The following is a 21,158-nucleotide window of genomic DNA, read 5'->3' as shown; positions in this document are numbered from 1 at the left end:
ATAAAACAAAAGCCCGGCTAGTGCAACAACCCGGCAAAATCCAATCGACCTGATGGGTCGACCCGTGACCCGGACAAACCTAAATGAGACACGGTTTTTTTTTTCAAAAGTGGTTTTTCCCCTACGCCCATTTTTTCATATTTTTTTAGTTAGTTATTAACTCTTTTTTAAAGTTTATTATGTAAATATTAGAAAAATATTTTATTTTTTCAATGTAGAATTTGAAACCTTTTAGTACATATACTCTATGTTCATAAGAAAAAAGTTATTTTTTCAATGTGGGGTTTGAAACCTTTTAGTGTGTGTACTCTATGTTCTCATGAGAAAAATTATTTTTCAATGTGGGATAAAAAACTTCTTGGTTTAAATACTTCAACTTAAAAGGATAAAATAATATCTTTTCAATGCGGGATTTGAAACCCTTTAATGTATATATTCTATGTATAAGAAATGAGTTATTTTTTCAATATAGGATTTGAAACCATGTAATATATATATTATTTGTTTACAAGAAAAAAGTTATATTTTTGCAACGTAAGTTTTTTTTTTGTTTAAATACTTCAACTTAAAATGATAACATAATATCTTTTTAATGTGGGGTAAAAAACTTTTTGGTTTAAATATTTAAACTTAAAATGATAGCATAATATCTTTTAAATCTGAGATTTGAATCTTTTTAATGTATATATTTTATATTCACAAGAAAAAAATTATGTTTTTTGTAATATAGGATAATTTTTTTTAAAAAATACTTAAACTTAAAAGACAACACAATATCTTTTCAATACATAAATAATTTTTTTTTAAAATATTCTTTTAAATTCTATTATTTATAATATATATAGCAATTTTTTTATAATTGTTTTTATATAAAATATAAAATATTTAATTTTTTTAGATTTATCAGATTTCATCATGAAATCCATAAAACCAATCTCTTGACTGGATAAATCTCCAAATCAGATTTGATAACTATGATGTAGATTATAGACTAGGATCTGGCGAGCAGGGTTCAGTATCCGTGGAACAAAGAGCAGCGTACCAAGACGCGAATTGCAATAACGTAAAGAAAGGCCGCCTACTTATTATCGTCCTTGTAACCTGCAAAAGCGCGTGCGAGGAGAGGAATCAGACACGAAACTCCTATTCGCTGATCACCGCCACGTGGTGGCATCCTCGGAATTGTGCAATTAAAAAACGGAACCTCCATTAAACAATACCAAACTAAAATTATTAAAATAAACAGAATCATACTCAAAATTAGGTTTCCGGACCTCATGCGTGTCAGGAAAAGAAGGTCGTAACAACAACCAGTGTTGGAATCCTATTGGGCACGTCAGAAGGTTTCAAAAAGGCTAACACGTGGTGAGTTACTAGAGGGAGAGAGGAAAATGGACGGTGAAGATTACTATTTTTGTATTCAGTAGATCTACGTCATACCAACTGTACATGGGGATCCTCCTTGCCCGTGAAGGTGACGGGCAGTCCTACCCGTAATTTTTTAGTGTGGCCCCCAGGTGAAAACATTTTCGCTTTTTTAGTCCATCCTCTTCTCATTGCCATTTTTATAAGCTCCTTCTCCCATTTCTTGAAAGATCTCTCGTATCTCTTTTCGTTTCTATCTCTATTACCCTATTTGAGGCGTTGTAGCTCGAGGATTGTCGATTTGGTCTGGGTGGTTTCACTATCTCTATTTATTATTAATTTGAATTAATGGTCGGGATTTGCTGTGGAGTTGCTGGTGAAAGGGAAACAGCTGCACCAGTTGAGCCAAGTTCACGAGCTTCAAGGCGGACAAGATTAGAACTCCGACCACTCAAGTTAGTTACCGACGTGGCAGTTCCACCGTCGTCGATTCTGGATATTACCCCTGCCAAACGGCAGAAAATGGAATTGTTGCCGATTCCTCTCTCACGTGATTGTGGAAACGCAGTAGAAAATTGCAAAACAATCGAAGAAAATAAAAACCATAGTATCTCGAATCCAAGTAAATCAGAATCTGTGAAACTGGAAGAAGAAGCTTCAAAATTCGGCATGACTTCTGTTCGTGGTAGAAGAAGAGACATGGAAGACGCCGTCTCGATACACACGTCGTTTACAACTAAAAACACTTCGTTTTTTGGTGTTTTCGACGGTCATGGCTGCTCACACGTAAGGGCGAAATACCTACCTTAATTTTTTTTAACTTTTGTTATGTTATTTTATGGTGCTGATTTTGTGTGTGTGTGTGTTTTAGGTGGCGATGAGGTGTAGAGATCGGTTACATGAAATAGTGAAAGAAGAAGTTGAAGGTTTTAAAGAAGAAAAAAGTGTAGAGTGGAAGGAAACTATGAAGAGAAGTTTTATAAAGATGGATAAAGAAGTGGAGAATTGCTGTGTTGAAGGAGATAATAGTTCTAATTGTAGGTGTGAGTTACAGACTCCGCAGTGCGACGCCGTTGGATCTACTGCTGTGGTAGCTGTGGTGACGCCTGAAAAGATTATTGTCTCGAATTGTGGCGATTCTCGTGCAGTTCTTTGTCGAAACGGTGACGCTATTCCTCTCTCATCGGATCACAAGGTGAGGTTAACGATTTCCTTATTTATTTATGTTTATTATGAACCATGTTTAGAGCAAGTTAAAGAGGTGTTTGCACTGAAAGATTTAGGCGTGTGGCATGTGGGTCAAGCCTTGAGAATTCGGTATGTTGCTAGCCAGTGGCACTTCTAGGAACCAACGTGTCCCCAACACATTTTTTATTATCGGGACCTAAAATTATTGTTAGGATGATTTTGTTTTTTACTTTTAATTTGTTTTCGCTAACTACAGTTTGTCCTTGTAAATTACAGCCTGATCGACCAGATGAATTGCTTCGGATACAAGAAGCTGGTGGCCGTGTAATTTATTGGGATGGGCCAAGAGTTCTTGGTGTTTTGGCCATGTCTAGAGCCATAGGTAATTAAAATACATGGCTCTTGATTAATTAAATGCTACCAAATCGTGGTGGATTTGTGCTTGATTCATCTAACTCATGTTCTGGTGTTTGATTCGTTTTCAGGTGATAATTACTTGAAGCCCTATGTGATACCGGAACCAGATGTGACTTTGACGGAGCGGACGGCGGAGGATGAGTTTTTGATACTGGCAAGTGATGGACTGTGGGATGTGGTGCCAAATGATACTGCTTGCGGGGTAGTGCGAACGTGCCTCCGTGCCCGAAAGCCACCGTCACCACCCGGGTCTCCTGGCAGCGATGCCGCCATTGAGAGTTCTGATAAGTCCTGCTCAGATGCATCAGTTCTGTTGACCAAGTTGGCCTTGGCCAGGCACAGCACGGACAATGTTAGTGTTGTTGTTGTTGATTTGAGAAGAAATCATCATTAACAGTCAAGTAGCAGATAAGAAAAATATAATTTAGACCAATCAAAGAAAAAACGGGAAAAAAAAATATTGTAAGCAGTTTCATTTGTTTTTTAATTGTATTTTGTAGGGTTTCATTTTTAAGAAGGATAAGGAAATTTTACATCTGGGATTTTCTCTGGAGGTTTGATGAATGCTTGCTAGGCTGCAAATCTTTGCAGGAATATGGTAATATAGCTGAGGCGAGGAATATGGTTCCAAGTTTGTGTATAGAAATCAAGAGGGACTTTTTATTCCTCAATATGAATCAGTATATCAGTTTTCTTCTCTCGTTAGACAAATTTTTTTTTTAATTTTAATTCCATCTTATTTTAAGGATTTGCATCGGTAGTGATTGTCAATTCTCAGTGTGCCAGCGTTCAATGTCTAATCATATCAATAATCGAGAATATGGTTGATATTGAAGATGGGCATGCCAGCGTTCAACTCCTAAATGATTGATATTGTTGATCTCTCATGAGGGAGGCGGAGGAGGAGGCGGCGGAGGGGGCGGAGGGGTCAACTTGGAGATAAGGCGGATGTTAGTGGATGGATAGATGTTGCGTTCCATTATTTGATTCTAAATTCTAGACGAGATGCGAGGGGCTCAGCTGAACATGCAATCATCAGTAGACACGTTGCATCTGGTCTCAGTTTTGTATCACCATCTCTGCGCTGTCCTAGATTTGTTTAGATTTGATGTCGATGGCCTTGCCATTACCTGTCTCAAAAACACTCATTCGCGCATTGATTGCTTCCAAGTAAATTTAGCTGTTCAAAAAGTAAAATTATTTTGACTGAATTAGTGAATCAAGCAAGCATGATGCATGGAATAACTTGAGGCCATTTATGTTAATTAGGGCTTGTTGCTTAACTTTTGATGATTCCTAAACCCTAACCCATTGACTAACCTAGCTAGGTACACGGGTCTCCATCGCATTTCTGCACTTTGTACACATGGTCGGCCATGTGCCTTGTCTTGGCCGAGTCAGACCACACTCTTTCGAACTCGGAAGGTGGCCAGAGTGGGATACCACTTTTACTTGTATGCAGGACATTGCTCGATATGAGTAGTTTTCATCTCGTGTAGCTTATTGTTTTGCCTGACAATTTAAAGCAAGCTCTCTTCTCAAGTGGCACAAAAATATATATAGGAAATTTTAAATAAAAATATCAAAGAATCTTATTTGTTGCTTATAAAACTAAAATTCATGGCTGAAAAAAATCAACAACGAAAAATATCATATACGCAGATTTGTGGTTACTGATTTATCAGCTCGATAATCCGTTGTTGTTATTTCCATCGCTGGCAAGTAATCAGCAACGGATTTCTTTGTTGCTGATACCAGGTTTTTTTTTTATTATTTAAATTCATGACAGTTTTTTTTTTCATGATTTATTTATATCTCCCATCCTTTTTTAAAAAAACAATCTCCACCGAATAAAAACCATGATTAGTTCTCCTTCTAGGACCCAGCATAGGGCTGGCGGTTGACCCTCCTTTACATCAGCAACCCACACATCAAACCTCCACCATGTGATGAGGACCCAACACGATGAACAGATCCGTCCTCTCTACAGATACCAATACGGCCAATGTAGTCCATGATTTAAGAAATGGTTCTCAGGAGAAAAGAAAAACCCGATTATATTCATAGCAGAACGGTAACAATTTAAGAAAAGAAAAACTAATTCACAGTCTGGATTGTTTTTCTTATCTGGTTTTAATCAAAATCAACAAACAACTGAATCATTAGATCTGAGACGAAACACGATCAGTAGTATGAAGCAAAGCAGATAAACATATAAGATGAAAAACTTGTATCAGATGACTCAAAAATTATGAAGGCTAACTAAAAGCTACAAAAGAAAAGGGTGATCGTGCCAGTTATAACAGAGGTAGTGCATCAGCATTGGGAATATATATCCTGTTTAAAACATCAGTAAAATATATATATATATATATATATATATATATATATATATATATATATATATATATATATATATATAAGAAGCGTTCTAGATCGGTAGAAAAATGTGGATTCGGCACAAAAGATTCTCCATCCATTGTACTGTTTCTCGGTAGAAAAAAAGTCTACATATATAATCATAACAACTACAGTTGATCTCAACATTCTCCTTGCTCTTTGTTTATTGCTTGCCTCAGTTTTGTATCTCTTTAATGCCTTCAATTCTCTGTAGTCCTTGTCTGCACCGGATATTCTGATGAGTGTGCCAAAAATGTAGCAATCACACCGTTAGCTCATCCCGGAGGGTTTGATTGGAACAGAACCATGTCCCATCCCCAATAGACAGCATGTTTTGATTCTCAACGAGGAGAACAGAAAAGGAAATGAAATTTAGGCATCGGATGAAATGATGCCTGCTGTCATGAATTAAAAGATATTATTCCGGTGTGCTGCTTCCTCGTTTCGGCAAGACCTGTTGAAATAATGATGTCGAAAATATGGGACTTTGCTGTTATCTTTTTCCACCAAACAAGTTAGCTGTTTCCTCGGCCCATGAATCTGATGGGCCTATGTTCTGGAGCGAGAATTCAAGATTGGGGGGTATTTGGGAACAAGTTTTGCGTATTCTCTTCTTTGCTGCTCTTAGAAGCAGAGAGGTATGAAGGACGTTTCATGATCCAAAACGATGCAATAGCAAACTTACAAGATCCCAATAAAGGCTCGCCTGAATAATGTGTCGTTGAGAATGTATTTTTTCACCTTGTCGATGCCAATGACAATTAGCCACACGAGGCTGTAGCTCATGTGTTATGGTCCTTATGGACCAGGTGCTGCTAAGCTGCTGCTTCTTCTTCTTCTTCTTCTTTCTTTTCTGAACAACACTCTGTATGCATGTCACGGGCAATTACTTTGTTATCAGCTAATGCCATGAGCTAGAGAGACGCCCACCAGCTTTGGAGAGCTTTGCAGCAGCATTTTTCGCATCCTCACTCCTTTCCACGAACTTCTCTGTGAGAACCCCTTTGTAGTCTGCCTTTCTTGCATTCCCACGCAACGCATTTACAGAATGAGGGTCTTGTTAATAATCTGCAAGGGATTATGTTTTTTCTAATGTTTTCTTGGCACCCACAGGACAATTTTTAATTACGTTTTGTTTAATTTTCAGGTCAAACTAGGCAGCATGCCTTAGAGCTTTTTTTTATTATTATTCAATCAAAATCTGAAACGACGGGGCTCAATGCCTATTTGGTAATAATGTAATGTGATGCCCGAACGAGTTTTAAAACCTGGTTCGGTTTGGTGGGTTGACTCGAAACCCGGTTACTTGAAACTGAAACAAGATCGGGTTGAAGAAAAGACATGAGAATAAAAAATCCGGTGTGACCCGGTGACCCAGTCAAAAACCCGATTGCAATTCGTTGATTTTCTTTTATTAAAACGATGTTGTTTTGATTTTTTTTAAAAAAAAATTAACCTAAATAACCCAATGATCCAGTCAAAACATGAAAACCGGTTCTAAAACTATGTGAATAAGTCTCTGGAATGATATGTGGAAATAGCTTGCACAGTGCAATTAATTCCAATATGATTTTTTATATTTTTAATTTTACTTTGTCGTTGCCCGTGCCATTTACTTCAGGTCTACTGGCATTAAGAAAAAAACAAAAAATGACAATTAAGTAAATTACTAAACGGCGCGGTTTTTTCATTGAAGTTCATTCACGGTGAAATTATCACTTTACTTTTATACTTTAATTTTTAAAGCTTCACTTAAAGGCTAGAATTATTTTTGTATATAGTCAATTTATTATTCTTAATTTTTTTGGGAGCAACATTATTTTTTATTTCTTTAAATAACAGTATAATTACTATGGTATAGAGGGCATGTGATCAATTTTGTCATAAATAGTTGAGTTTCATAGATATTTTTGCTATGTAAATTTATTAGCCTTGACTTTAAGGGCTTGATTGTTATTTTCTAATGGTTTTTTTTGTTATTGTTGTTTAGTCTTATGAGCATTTTTATTTTTTTATAATTTTACGAACAGTTGAATTACTTTATTACCCCTGCCATTCAAATTTTTAAGCCTTAACTTTAAGGGTTTTGTTGTAATTTCATAATGTTTTTTTTTTTGTTATTGTTGTTTAGTCACAAGAGCATTTTTTATTTTGTGCCTGGTATAGGTCAACGCATCAGCCACTCCGCCGCCTTCAGGCGACACATGTGGCTGGCGATGGTTGTTGAAATCAAGCTTCTACCACATCACTTGATGCATCCCAATGTCCTTTTCCTTTGCGCATGTATAGCAGTGGGGCATGGTTTGACACCAATTGACTTTTCTTTTTTTTCCTTCTCTTTCTTTCTCTGATTGTGTGCTGGCTATACAAAAAATTATACCCGCCCTTTAATTTTTTTTCTTTAGATTTAGTCATTCTTCTCTTAATTGCAATTGTTTTATTTACATTGATTGTTTCTAATCAGATTTTATTTCCGATTTCATCCCTGATTGCTTGATTTTGTTAGTTTTTTTAATAAAATTTGATTTTTATTCTTTTAATTGTTATTTTTTTATTTTCAATCATTTTCTTGATTTATTTGTTTTTCTTCAATTCCATCCTTGAGCAATTCTTTTCGTTGAATTTTTATATCAAGTTTGGTGTCAATTCTTTTAATTGCTATTTTTTTAATTGATTTGTTTTTTCAATTCAATCCCTAAATAATTAATTTCATTTAAATTTTCCCTTAACATTTAAATTCGATTGGTTTTTATGTTGAATTTAGTTTTAAATCTCAATTTCATTCCTTGATATTTGTTTGGTTTAGAATCATGCTTCTTTGTTTTTTCAGGTTTGTCTTTAATGGGATTATCATAGTCTTGTGACCCGGGTAATGGATATGAAAGTTTAGCTTAGGTCGACTTTGATTTTTTTAAAAGCATTTTTTTCAAATATTTTTTTTTCATGTATTTTTTTCGCTTTGCTATTTATGGGATCATCCCAATTTCATGTCCTACGTCATATGTTTGATTTGTTTACTCGGGTTGGATGCTGGGTCCACTCAAGACTTTTTTTATATATATGTTTCCATCATATCGGTAGGTATTCATTCCTTACACTTTTCTGATGTGTTCGGCCTTTCATAGTATTTTATATGGTGTGAGTTTATTCAGTCATTTTCATTTGTATTTATCGTCAAAGCCATGAGTTTTTCAAGGTAAGTTTATATTTTATTTATTTAAATAAAAAAATTTAGTAAACACAATTTGGTAAATATCTCATCTTTACAATTTATTTCTTAGTTATTGTTAATGGTTTTTTTTATTTACATAAAAAGGTTATCGATTTATTTAGTTAGATGATTGCATGGGTTTGTCAAATGACACTCTTATTTTTTCATGTAAAAAAACATATTGGAGCAGTATGCATACCTTATATTTTAAGAAGATTTATTATTTTAATGGTTTTTTCCTTTTTTTTCTTAACATTTTTTTAGAAAAATATTATTATTTTTTTCTTCACATCTTCTATTTTTTAAAATTTATTCTACATAAACAAAGAAATGGTGTTTCACTATAGCAATTGCAATGTTATTATATTTTTTGGCTACATTAAAAACTAGTTTGGGATCTTACATATTTTCTTCAATACATATGATCTCTATTATATTTTATTATATATAAGTGTTGATTTTATGATTAATGGTTATATTTTTTACTTGATGTAAAAAAAATGTCAATAACACCCACACATTAACTCTTTTGTGTTGGAAAAAAAATTATTCGACCTGCAGCTAAACGAGTTGAATAGACGCATTAACATTTTGTTTTTTCCATTTATTAACACAAATAATTCAATCATTTTATTAGATCTAACAATGTCTATAACTCAAGTTATTAAATTCTCAAGTTAAAAAAAAAACATCTTGACCTGCCATAAAACATAGACCACCTCATTTGTTTTTGTGGATGGAAAGCATTTTTGTAAGAAAAAAATGATTTTTTTACTTTAAATTAATTTTTTGAATTTTTTAGATCTTTTTAATGTATTAATATTAAAAATAAATTTTAAAAAATAAAAAAAATATTTTTTGATACCAAGACATCCAAACGATTTAAAAATATAAAAATTATTAATTTTAAGTAAAAAAATTAAATTTTATTAAAATTCCGTACAAACACAGTTCCAGACAAGATATAAAATAACAAAACACCAACTTCTAATTTATTCAAACTCTTTTTTTTTTTGTTTTTGCTGGTTTTTTTCCAGTAAAGATCGAAAACCTGACCGGGAAACAGAGGCGGCTACACCAATTTCCAAGTCACAATTTTTCTTTTTCGCATAAAAGCAGTCCCCTCCAATAACACGTCGTTCCCTTCCGCGTCTCCATTCCATCAAAAGAAAAGGGAGAAAAGAAAAGAAAAAATCCCACTCAAACATCAAAAGTTAAATTCCAAAGCGCAGCTGTCTCCTTGACCCTTTTTTCCTCCCTTTCTCTCAAAGTCATCAAAGAGGTCACTATTAAAAAAACAAAGAAAGGTACAGTAACTTCCACTGCCCTCCCTGCTAAGTTATCCTCTTGTCTAATGTCTACTTTACACCCATTGCATGTACGTATTTTTGTATAATCATTACCCTATATATATAAATGGCTGAAAATAATTCGAGGCGGAGGAGGGAATTGCAAGTTGCCTCTCTTTTTTGGCTGACACAGCCCCGGGGGTGACTCTACAGTTGACTGCAAGAGTCAATCAAACACAAGAAGATAGAGAGAAACATCATGGATTGTACTTTTGTTACTGGATTCTGTTGATTTCTAGTGTTATGTCTTATGGTAATCATGTAATGGTGATTTATTTTCTTGTTCATATTTGTTATGGTTCAATATCTATTCAAGTTTTTATGATGTGCGTTTGTGTGTGTGAATTGGGTTTTGGCTGTGTTTGTTTCTAATTTCAGTTACTTGGTTTTGTTGCTGACTTCGATTTGGATATGGGTTTTAAGTGATTTTCATGTTTTGATCAGCCAGACACTCTATTGTGCTACTGGGTTAGTCTTTTTGTTAATTTATGTGCTGTTGAGTACCTAAAGAGGAGGGCTGGGGTTTATATTGTTTGTCATTGTGTTTGCTGGGTTAAAATTAATGGGGTGAATTGAAGCTCCTGTAATCTAGAGGACTCTGAGTTTGTGAATATGGGATCAGTGTATCACCCCTTGTTATGTTGACACCAATGGAGCTTTCTTTATGTCATACTATTAAAATTTACATTGAATCACATGATTTAGAATGTAACTTTGTTTCTTTTTATAGATATCTTCTACTGGAATGCGAAATTAATTTCACCGGCCACCAGACACCATCATAACATGTTATGTTGTATTTATAGGAGGAATATCTAAATCACCAAACATCGTAATCAATTAAAGGGTCCGATGCTCCTTCTGATATTTAGAGACCTTTTATATTTTAAATAAATTAAACCGAGCCAACAACATTGCTGAAGATGTTGCTTCTAGTTAAGAATAGGTGCGAGTCCTTTCTAGTAGAGCTATCATCATACCTAGTTCTGTCAGAGATCTGACCAACCTGCTCAGAATTTGTAGGTAACAAAACAATACAGAATGAGAATTTTTGGGAGGGGGTGTTAAGTTTTCAACCTGTCTATGTTTATGAATTTCTATTCAGTGTTAGGTGTGATTTTATTTGCTTAAAATGCCAAAGAAAAGAAATGAGACCTATGCTTCTCTGCCGACTTGTCTGTTTTTGTAATTCACTGGCAGTATTGTGTTGTTATGTCACCAGCAGTGTCAGTGTAATCAGTCTTTAACCAGCCATTGCTTATTTTTCTCCCACAAGATGTGTCTTAGAGAGCCATAACCAACACGTAGTTGGAACCCTTTTTTTTATATAGAGTTTTCTTCTCTCATCCTCATCTTAAAGCTAGGAACTTTCTTTTGTACCTAACACATAGTTTATTGGATTAGGGAATGGGAGATACAATGTTTAGATAGGGAGAAGATTCAGTCTTTTCAATTTGATGTTCTATTCTTTGTAATGTAACATACATCCATGTTCACACCACACGCACATGGATGGTAAAATGTATAGTTTGTGATTGTGGCTTTGCACACCCCACAAACACAGGCACTGGAATCTTTTTGCTTATGATTGTTGCTTGGCACACACCACACAGACATGGGCGCTGCACTCACACACTTCTACTTGTCCTTTGACTGCCTCTCATTTCTACTATTTTTATTATGTGCAGATTCCAAAATTTAAATTTATGGTTAGTGCTTGAAGGATCTTTGAGGCAAGAAATACTCCAAGACGCCTTTACCAGCACATTAATCTCATTGGAAAGGATGTGGCATTTCTAGGTGTGTAGGAACTTGTGCCTCCATCTGCTATGTCTTTTTCTGCTTTATGCGTGATGTTAGCCTTACACCTGAGTTTTTGACATGTGTGACTGTTTCTCCAGCATTATAACTCAAGGAACAACAATGAATACCTACAGGGTTTTGGAGCCTACACTTAAGGATATACTTAACGGGATCCAACCTTTACGGGAGGATTGGGTGGTGCGATTTAAAGTCATTGAAGAGTTGGAAGATGTTGTTAAATCTGTGGAAAGTCTGAGAGGTATTTTTCCTGGGAAATGCAAATTTCTTTCCTGCATGCCATACGTTCTACTAGAGATTAATGTAACAAATAGTGGAAGAAAAACAATTTCATCTCATGAAATCCTTAAAATGATCCTCACACACAATAGTGAAACAATACAAATCCAAGGAATTGACATTTTTAATTTAAAACTGACCAACTGCTGTATGCTATTTTTTTAAAACTTAATATGCTGAGTATGACAATTTAGAATGCCTTTTCTGTTCATCTATGATACTATTGTAGAGAATGTAACATCTATGATACTATTGTACAGAATGTAATTCAAGTTTTGCATAAACACATTAATGTGAATTTCTTGATGGCTTGAACTTTGCTCAAGGTATTTGAGGTTCCACTGCAATAGTTGCAAATGTGTTTCTGTCACAATAAAACTGCAATACTTGTAAAACTGCTATGAATCCGGTTCTTAAAATATGCATCAAGTTTTATTATCTGTTTTTGGATCAACAATGTGGATGCATGACTTTATTTGTGCCAACAGGTTCTACCGTGGAGCCATTTGGATCATTTGTGTCAAATCTCTTCACTCGATGGGGAGACTTGGATATCTCAATTGTGTTATCTAATGGTTCTTATATCTCATCTGCTGGGAAGAGGCGCAAACAAAACTTGCTAGAGGATGTTTTGAAAGCTTTGAGACAGAGAGGTGAATTATTACATGGTTTCCCCTCATGTTTCCTAATACGTACTTCATGTAGACATTCATGTGCAATCTATGAGATCCATATAACCATGTTCCCTATTTTACAACTTGCAATAAATAAAACTTCAATGCTTTTGATTTTCCTGCACTTAAGTCTTTTTGAGAGTTTTAATTATCAAAGCTTTGCATTGTCATAATGGTTGATTCTCCTGAAAAATTGAAGGTAATAGCCAGAAACTAGACTTTGGACCAGAGAGCTTGTCATGTGATTTTGATTTACAATTTGTTGTGAATAATTGACTTAGCCAAAAACTTATATCAGAAACTTCAGTAATTATATTGTCTTTGACTCGCTGAATCTGCCCACTGAAATAAGTTACTTTATTCTGGCCAATGCCAACAATGAGCAGGTTTATAAAGTGAAAAGTGATTACGTTGAAGGGTAATTTCGTTTTTTATGTTTTCATTTTAAGGATAGATGAAGAGTTGTTTGGGGAATAAATCACTGCTCTTAGTTGTTGGGTTGTTCTTTTATATAACATCGTTGTTTTATTTCATTACAACTTACAAAATTGATGTGCAGGTGGATGGCAGAGGTTGCAATTTATCCCAAATGCAAGGGTTCCCATTTTAAAATTCGAGAATGCTTCCATCTCTTGCGATGTTTCAATTGATAACATGCAGGGTCTAATGAAGTCCAAGTTCTTGTTCTGGATCAATGAGATAGATAGGCGTTTTCGTGATATGGTCCTACTGGTACATTCTCTCAGCCAAATAAATAAATAAATATCCTGGGAAACTAGTGCATCTATTTGATGCAATTTAATGTTTGTGTAGGTCAAGGAATGGGCCAAAACTCACAATATAAATAATCCAAAGACTGGGTCATTGAACTCGTACTCTCTCAGTTTGCTTGTCATATTCCATTTTCAGGTGATCAGTTTTCTTTATATGCATTAAACCTTGTAAGAATAGTTGGAATTAACTCTGCACTTCATTGCCATGTTAGCTTCTTCAACGTGTTTATTATGGATGTCACTGACCTGTTTTACTAGAATTAGGTGTTAACTTTTTTAAAAGTTCTGCACTTCTTCCAATAACCCTAATTAAATGATTTTTCCAACATTGCTTTGTTATCTTGGTTATTTTCTGCGCATGCCCTTTTGCAATGTCAAGTGTTCTTTTATTAGTTTTCTTTTGTGCCTTCTTGTGCACTTTTGTGCTAGTGGTCCCCTTCCCCTGAACATTTATATACCATAGTTGCAAAACAGTCATTGGACGTGCAGATAATGGATAGATTGATTGTTCTTCTGGCCTTTGTATATCTGTATTTCTTTCATTCTTTCATGTTCATTGGTCTCCTCTATAGCTAGTGTGTAGCCTACTTCTGTGCTTTACTGGATATATTTCTTTATAGCTGTAAGGACTTCCATCTTATTAAGTTCTTTTTTGTTTATGGTTTTTCTTGCAGACTTGTGTGCCTGCCATTTTACCTCCCCTTAAAGAAATTTACCCAAGAAATGTTATTGATGATCTTACAGGTACTTCTCATGTTTAATCCAAATAAGCTCACACAGTAAGCCTATGCTATTTGCATTCTTTTCTAAAAATATTAATTTCTTCCTTGTTTATGTGATCACAGTTAACGATGAGTCTGGAATTTAATTAGTAAATTTCCACTCTCAGCATGTGTGTAAGTGGCTGCGCATGCATTCATGCATTGTGGATTTGCACTAGTCTGATTTTTACCTCTGTAACTGTAGCCTGTGCCTTTCTGGCAGTACTCCTGAACAGATGATTCAAGGAGGCCCTCTGGTTCCCAGAGGAGCCACAATTGTTGCTGTCTCCAAGCACTGCACATAGCACGAATATGATATCATATTGTATAAAAGATTCCCCAATCCCCCATACTGCCTTTTGGCTTGTAATTTTATTTGATACAGAGAAAAAATTAGTATATTACAGTTACAAAACTTATAGTCCTCAATTTATTTTAAGTTAAGATCCATGTGGTATGGTTGTTTGTGCTAGGTTACAGTTTCTCATGACTTCTGGGAAGTAAATATGAGTCGGTAACTAATAGATGAACTCCAACCTGTCTCAGTATTTGATGATGATTTTTTCAATTAAGAGTCAGCAATCTACAACTTGGTTTGAAACAAGTTCTTTTTCATAATATAGTTTTTCATTTTGTCTTGCTACGAAGTCTGGAGCACATTCTGTCTAGCTATCGAGTGAGTTGAACTGATCTTGACATTTTCTTGATAAGGCTCAAAACATGATAAAATGTCTCCGGTTTTTTCAGTCAGTTTTTCATAATTTTTACAATGTTTTATTTATTGACTTATATCACTTGGAGCTCATCTCATCTTGAAGTTTTCCTAAAATGGTAGTTTCAACTTACAATTTTTTTTGGACATATAACATATGATTTGCATTGCATAAAAACTGATCTAATCTTCTACAAGCATCAACAGTAATTAATAGCTTGGTTGAAGTATCTCTCTGACCTGTATTCCAACATGTTCTGTAGGTGTGAGGACTGATGCAGAAAGACGTATTGGAGAAATATGTGCTGCTAATATATCTAGATATAGATCAAACAAATCCAGAGCAATTAATCGAAATTCTTTGTCTGAGCTTTTCATTTCATTCCTTACAAAGGTAATAATTCTTGTGGTGTTTTAATTATATTTGCAATTCTATGCGCCTAGGAGGTAATTCCAGCAATTGGAGTACATGATGATAGACATGTTGACTTGTGAGAGTGCTGTTTTATATCTAGATTACCTTTTTTTATATCTAAATTGCTTTTCCCATTTTCTGGGGTAGCTGGCCATATATCCATATTTTTATTGATACACGCAAGCTGTTTTGTATATTTGCAGTTCTATGACATAAGTTCAAAGGCCACAGAGCTAGGAATTTGTCCATTTACGGGGAAGTGGGAAGAAATCAGAAGCAACACGAGATGGCTGCCCAGAACTTACGCATTATTTGTAATCCTCTCTCATTCCTTCAATAAAACCCCCACCCCCAGAAAAACAAAATTCTAAACTAAACTAATGATAGCTGATGCTGTTATTTCCACTGCTGCTGATTGTCTTGCCACTGCTGATATTTTAGATCGAGGATCCCTTTGAGCAGCCAGAAAATACTGCACGAGCTGTGAGTGCTGCAAACCTAATGAAGATATCTGAAGCTATTCAGACAACCCACCATAGACTTGTGACGGCTAACCAGAATCAGATTTCTTTCTTGGGCATGTTAGTCAGGCCACGAATATCACGTATTATTGCAGGAACACCAGCTAGTAACTCAAGCTATACTGCTGGTCACCAAGTCAGAATTCCAGTTGGGACCCCAAGCTACACATCTGTTCACCGTGTCAGGACTCCAGTTGGGACCTCAAGCTACATGGCTGGCCAGCATATTACAACTCGTTCACAAACTAGCAGGTCCGTGTATTCACCATCACAAGCACAGTTTCAAACTCTCAATATAAGTCCGGCAAGTCATCCCAGCAATTTGAGCTCCCAAACTCTCAATATAAGACCGGCAAGTCATACCAGCAATTTGAGCTCCCAAAGAATGGGAAGCGGTTCAAGGAATTCTACCAATGAAAGACAGGAAAATCAGACAATCAATTCAACCAGGCAAAGATATGTGCCACATTATCACATTCAAGGGCAGCCAGCATGGAGGCCTAAATCAGATCAATAGAGTTTCCAGCAGTTCTCATATTGAAAGTTTCTACCATGTTGTTGTGAAGAAAGTAGTATCGTGCAGCTGTTTGAGCGTTTCCGAAGTATTTTAGCGGTCCCTAGGTTATGTGGTTGATGCCTAGTCACTGGACTTATCAGTGTGTGATCATTGTTTGAACCATCACCATCAGCATCCATCTCGGGAAACTATTTTTAGATTGTAAGTGCACGACTGTTTCTTGCATTCGATTGAAATGAGAGATGCCATATCTTCCTGGTATAAACAAACAATACCGGAGCATATCTTTTTACCATTTGACTACCTTTTGACATGCACAGGCATGAAAAACATTTGTTCTAATATATTGCTTCAGGATTCTGGCAGCTGCAGATGGGAGAGATTGTGTTTCCCAATTACTATGAACTAAAAGATGGGAATTGACAAGGCGTCCTAATTATGTTCAATCGTGCTTCTTGATTTGTTGACCCACATGTGGTTCTGTTTGATTATACGTCCAAACAACAAATTTTGTTGTACCAAAGCAGTTCTGACTCTATTTCCTTCTTACCAAGAAAGGTATATGGACAGCAGAGTCAAAGTGAATACGCAAGGCGATGGTACCATCTCGCCTGCTAGAATGCAAGGTTGACACCACTTCGGTTTCTAAAATTGTTTGCTCAATATCCAAGTAAATACTAGCATTAAACACAAGATACTGGTAGCTCAGACAAATTGAGTTGAGTGACAACACATTCAATTAGAAGAAAATGAATTGTTAACTATGTAAACATTCAATTAGCGTGGTTACTGAAACTTTGCTTCCCTCCTTTCCTTTAGGGAAAGCAGGCTTTAAACTAACCCACACTTCATTTCCCCATATAATATCATCTAGGACCACCAAATATCGTTTCCCCCCCAACCCTTTTTGAAGTGTTTGAATGAGCTTATCCTCCGGCAAATTTCTGCCTCGTATGCAACATCTCTGATTTCAGCCATGCAGTTGCGAACACGCTCATCTTTTTCTTGCTTCTGGTCTGCATCTTTCATGAAGCACTTCATTCGCTTCAGTTCAGCTTGAACCCCTCAACTTCCTATGCGGCACTATAAAGAAAAGCTGCTTCACTAACTACAGGGTCAGTTCTTCAAATGACAGCAGAAACTATAGCTTCAGCCATTGCTTTTCAAGCTGAGAAAAAAAAATACTCTTAGAACAGCTGGTCTGATTGATATCTTTGGGTGGATATATCATGTTGGTACCCTTTTTTAAGGAATTGGCATTCGTTTTTTTTCTTTTTTTTTGAACTTTTGAATCAATCTTCTACTGATTTGTTGATTCCTTACTAAAATAGAGGCAAGGTATTTATTTGGAGCAGATCAGCGAACTGAAAATTGGAAAGGTAACCCAGGTCCGATGCTTTTAGTAAAGAAAAGGCATGGCAGGATACTTCGTTGGAGAGCTATACCTCAGGGGAAAATTACAACCTTTAGCATGGCCACAGAGACGTACTGCTGCCGGTAAGCTCGTGACAAGGTTTTTTAAGGTGTGTTTATCCTAGGAAACAAAGAAGTTATCAAAAACGCAGAGTGTCAAGTGCAACTCATATCTCCCCAGAAATTCTACTCTAATCACACAACAAGCTATCTTGATTTTCACCCTTCTCGACAAAAAGGAAAAAGTTTCATGTTCACGAATTTTTCAGAATTCCAGCTGTATAATAATATGCAGGGAAATCTTCACACTTCCATAATGAAAAACTTATCCAGTTATCCTTCCATTTATTTTGATTGCGTTTGTTACCAGTTGGGTGGGACAGCGGGTAGCTAAAAAATGGAGTAATTTGGACCTCCAATCATGTGTTCTTTTCTGCTTAACTACGGTTTTCTTCCATGAACATGCAAGGAAAACATGGACAGCAATTCACCTTACCTTTTTAGCACTTTCCTTTTTTTTAAGCTCAAATAACAGATACCCAGCCTCCTGTTTTTTTCCTTGCAAAACGTGTTTATGCTTTTGTCTATATAATGAATAGACCCTCTGGCCCTATCACATTCGGTTACAGTATAAGAATTATTGCGCGAATCAATGTGCCACACCTTGTTCATCATACCTAAGATCTTAATGTTTAAATCAAGGAAAAGGTGATCGCAAAACCATTCACATCAACGACAGAATGGTGGAAAACGGATACTGAAATTAGAAACAAAGTCCGTCCATCATTCTCAGCTCATACGATATTTAAACTTAGCTTATAAAAAGTAAAACGACAATCCCTACAAGACATCAAATGGACCCACGCTGCTACCTGTAAAGAGCCTGAGGAACTGCAAGAGGAAAAAAATAGCAGACATTAGAATCAAGATAAAAGACCATCACAAAATGTGACTGAAACAAAGCTAGGACTTTATTAGAGGCGTGAAACCATTGACAGGAATTGAATCCAAAATAAAAATGTTTCTTATGTTATCCGAGCCTGATTAGCAACGGAATAAAATGAATCCAAAATAATAGCATGAGCTGAGCGCTATCAGAATCACACTAGATAACAGTGTCCTAAAAAAACATCCATTTTTTTAAATGAGATTAAAATGCTACTGGAAAGTGATTATTAGACAACAAAAGAATGTTGGTAGACTCAAGTGATCAACTGAAGAAAATAACTAGAACGCTTTGATCATATTATATTAATGCACATACAAGTACAATGCCGGCACTTTCAATCCATCCATAAGGCTGCACTGTAAAACCATGTATAAGATTACACACCGCAGCAATTCTATAGAATAAAGGCACATTTGACAGATTCAGTGGATAATAATGGCCCCTGGTATTGCCATTTTAACCCACTCCATTCACTGAAAAATGGAATTCCAACGAAGTATTGAAACATTAGCATCCATCACCAAAAACACAAACGGATACATTATGAGAAAATCATTATTCAAGAATCAAAAGTAACCATATACAATTCTCAAAATCATTCCCCACGAAGTAATCCCCCACCACGAAGCAACCAAAGTGTTACTTGGTAAGTTAACCCGTCAAACTTCTAAATTAGACTCTTGATCTCGAGAGGCAGGCAAAATTCAAATAAATACACAATAAAACAAAACATGTCATTGAGCTTAACACGTTCAAAGAGGAAAGTAATGATGATTGGCACATTCGAAGAGGAAAGTAATGATGACATTAAAGTTAACTGTACCTCAAATGTTGCTGGGATACATGAAAACTCTTACACGACATCCCTAAAAAATAAAAAACAAACAAAATCAATACACAAAAATCCAAATACCCAGAAAGGATGACATATCAATCACAACAGCTATTTTTTAACAATACCATGGACTTTGGAGGCAAGTTGGACTTGAACTTAGCTCTGACAACACCACTGTTTCCATGAGGCCTTGTGACCTTGCCCCAAATGCAGCGATAGTGGGTCCCATCCCTCTTCACCTTGGCCTTGTATATGTATGCCATGCGCTTACCAGCATACCATGCAACTTCTTCCTTGGTGTTGACTCCCTCAATCTGGATCAGAGATGTGTTTGGGTATTGGTTGGACTTCGACCTAACCACCAAAATAACATTTTAATCTCCAGACAAATCCACATAACAAAAACAAAATCCTAAGTTCCATTTCCTGTGACAAACAATATTCATTTACAGAAACTCGCACAAAAAATTCCAACCAGTCTATCATATTCTTTTCCCTGATTTGTCAATCAATTAAAATTGCTGGAAATTCGGATATAGTTCGTTTCCATAAACAAATGCAAGCTAAAACCGCAAATCTTGAACTGTCATCGATAAAAAAACATGTTTTCTTTTGCTTATCTTTTGAACAAAGATCAAAGCGTTTTCTAGAAACTAGCAAATGCCAACTTTAACTATAACTATGAAATCCAGTGACAATATTTCAATTAACATAACAGCTTCTAAATAAACAAACCCCCAGATCTAAATAACCTTAATTTCTTTCTTTTCTTATTCAAATTTCTCGGAGAAATCATAAAGACGTACAAATTAAAATTACAGAGAGTATAAAAGCCAAGCTCCAAACTATAGTTATTACCTCTTATAGCCCAAGATTGTTCCTCTGACATAAAGCCTAAAAAACGAACAGCACATAGAGAATGAGAGAGATAAACATTAAAGCAATCATTTATTAGCTTCAATCTACAATTTCTTAATTAAACAACAAAAAATTGATTCTTTTTTTTTTTCAAAACATTAAAGCAAGTATAAAAAAAATATATGTCTGTATAAATCGCAGACCTGACTCGCTCTCCTTGGCGTCCCTTCACCATTTTCAAACTCTGAGGCTAAGAGCTCTCTCTTCCTCTCTCGCTAAAAGTGGCTTATACTATGAAGCTGCGAGATGGAAACGTAAAACCCTAATTGCTGCTGTTTCTATAAAAGCGTAAACCTTTAGTTGGGCCTTTAGAGTTTAGACCCATATTGAAACATTAATTCAGGAAATAGCTCTTTGGGCTTATCATGTCAGCTTTTATGGTGGGCCACGATTATCTTTTTCGTTGGCCCATAAAATTATAATTCACGAGTTTTTAGAGAACGTCGAAGGCATTTTTGCGAATGAGGTGATTGGGTGAAATAATATAAGGGCATTTTATGCATTGGAATACATGTGATAACTTTTGATGGGGATGGGGATGGGGATGGGGATGGGGCTTCTTCTTTTTTTGAGAAAAAATGATTTATTTTCAAATAGTAAGTTTATTGCAAGTCACCATTACAAATTTACAATATAAGTT

The 21,158-nt window shown here is 35.6% G+C and overlaps 3 protein-coding genes across 6 annotated transcripts; 2 read left to right on the top strand and 1 right to left on the bottom strand.

Moving 5' to 3' along the window:
• Window positions 1-1,569: 1,569 nt before the first annotated feature.
• LOC7458124 (protein phosphatase 2C 37) lies at window positions 1,570-3,681 on the top strand. The gene is made up of 4 exons (XM_002316232.4): window positions 1,570-2,151; window positions 2,237-2,560; window positions 2,830-2,935; window positions 3,039-3,681. Exons 1-4 carry the CDS (start codon window positions 1,714-1,716, stop codon window positions 3,362-3,364), a joined length of 1,194 nt encoding a protein of 397 aa, XP_002316268.3. The 5' UTR covers window positions 1,570-1,713; the 3' UTR covers window positions 3,365-3,681.
• Window positions 3,682-9,723: 6,042 nt separating this feature from the next.
• LOC7490376 (protein HESO1) lies at window positions 9,724-16,698 on the top strand. Of its 4 annotated transcripts, XM_024610165.2 has the most exons (11): window positions 9,906-10,183; window positions 10,309-10,398; window positions 11,619-11,730; window positions 11,832-11,992; window positions 12,519-12,683; window positions 13,264-13,436; window positions 13,518-13,613; window positions 14,152-14,221; window positions 15,214-15,344; window positions 15,569-15,679; window positions 15,807-16,698. In XM_024610165.2, the coding sequence occupies exons 4-11, from the start codon at window positions 11,854-11,856 to the stop codon at window positions 16,401-16,403; spliced, it is 1,482 nt and encodes a 493-aa protein (XP_024465933.1). In that variant the 5' UTR covers window positions 9,906-10,183; window positions 10,309-10,398; window positions 11,619-11,730; window positions 11,832-11,853; the 3' UTR covers window positions 16,404-16,698. The 4 variants fall into 4 exon arrangements, with proteins under 4 accessions (XP_006378692.1, XP_006378690.1, XP_024465933.1 ...); XM_006378630.3 differs by lacking the exons at window positions 9,906-10,183; window positions 10,309-10,398 and adding an exon at window positions 9,724-9,888; XM_006378628.3 differs by lacking the exon at window positions 10,309-10,398 and having other exon boundaries at window positions 9,844-10,183.
• Window positions 16,699-18,525: 1,827 nt separating this feature from the next.
• Window positions 18,526-20,811, bottom strand: LOC7490375 (60S ribosomal protein L35a-1). Its single transcript, XM_002315170.4, has 5 exons — window positions 20,662-20,811; window positions 20,459-20,494; window positions 19,726-19,954; window positions 19,589-19,631; window positions 18,526-18,707 (listed from the first exon to the last, which is right to left on the bottom strand). The coding sequence occupies exons 1-4, from the start codon at window positions 20,691-20,693 to the stop codon at window positions 19,590-19,592; spliced, it is 339 nt and encodes a 112-aa protein (XP_002315206.1). The 5' UTR covers window positions 20,694-20,811; the 3' UTR covers window positions 18,526-18,707; window position 19,589.
• Window positions 20,812-21,158: the final 347 nt, after the last annotated feature.

This window comes from Populus trichocarpa, chromosome 10 (genome assembly GCF_000002775.5).
Source record: "Populus trichocarpa isolate Nisqually-1 chromosome 10, P.trichocarpa_v4.1, whole genome shotgun sequence".
Classification (NCBI taxonomy): Eukaryota; Viridiplantae; Streptophyta; class Magnoliopsida; order Malpighiales; family Salicaceae; genus Populus; species Populus trichocarpa.
This window is presented reverse-complemented; position numbering and strand designations above follow the sequence as displayed.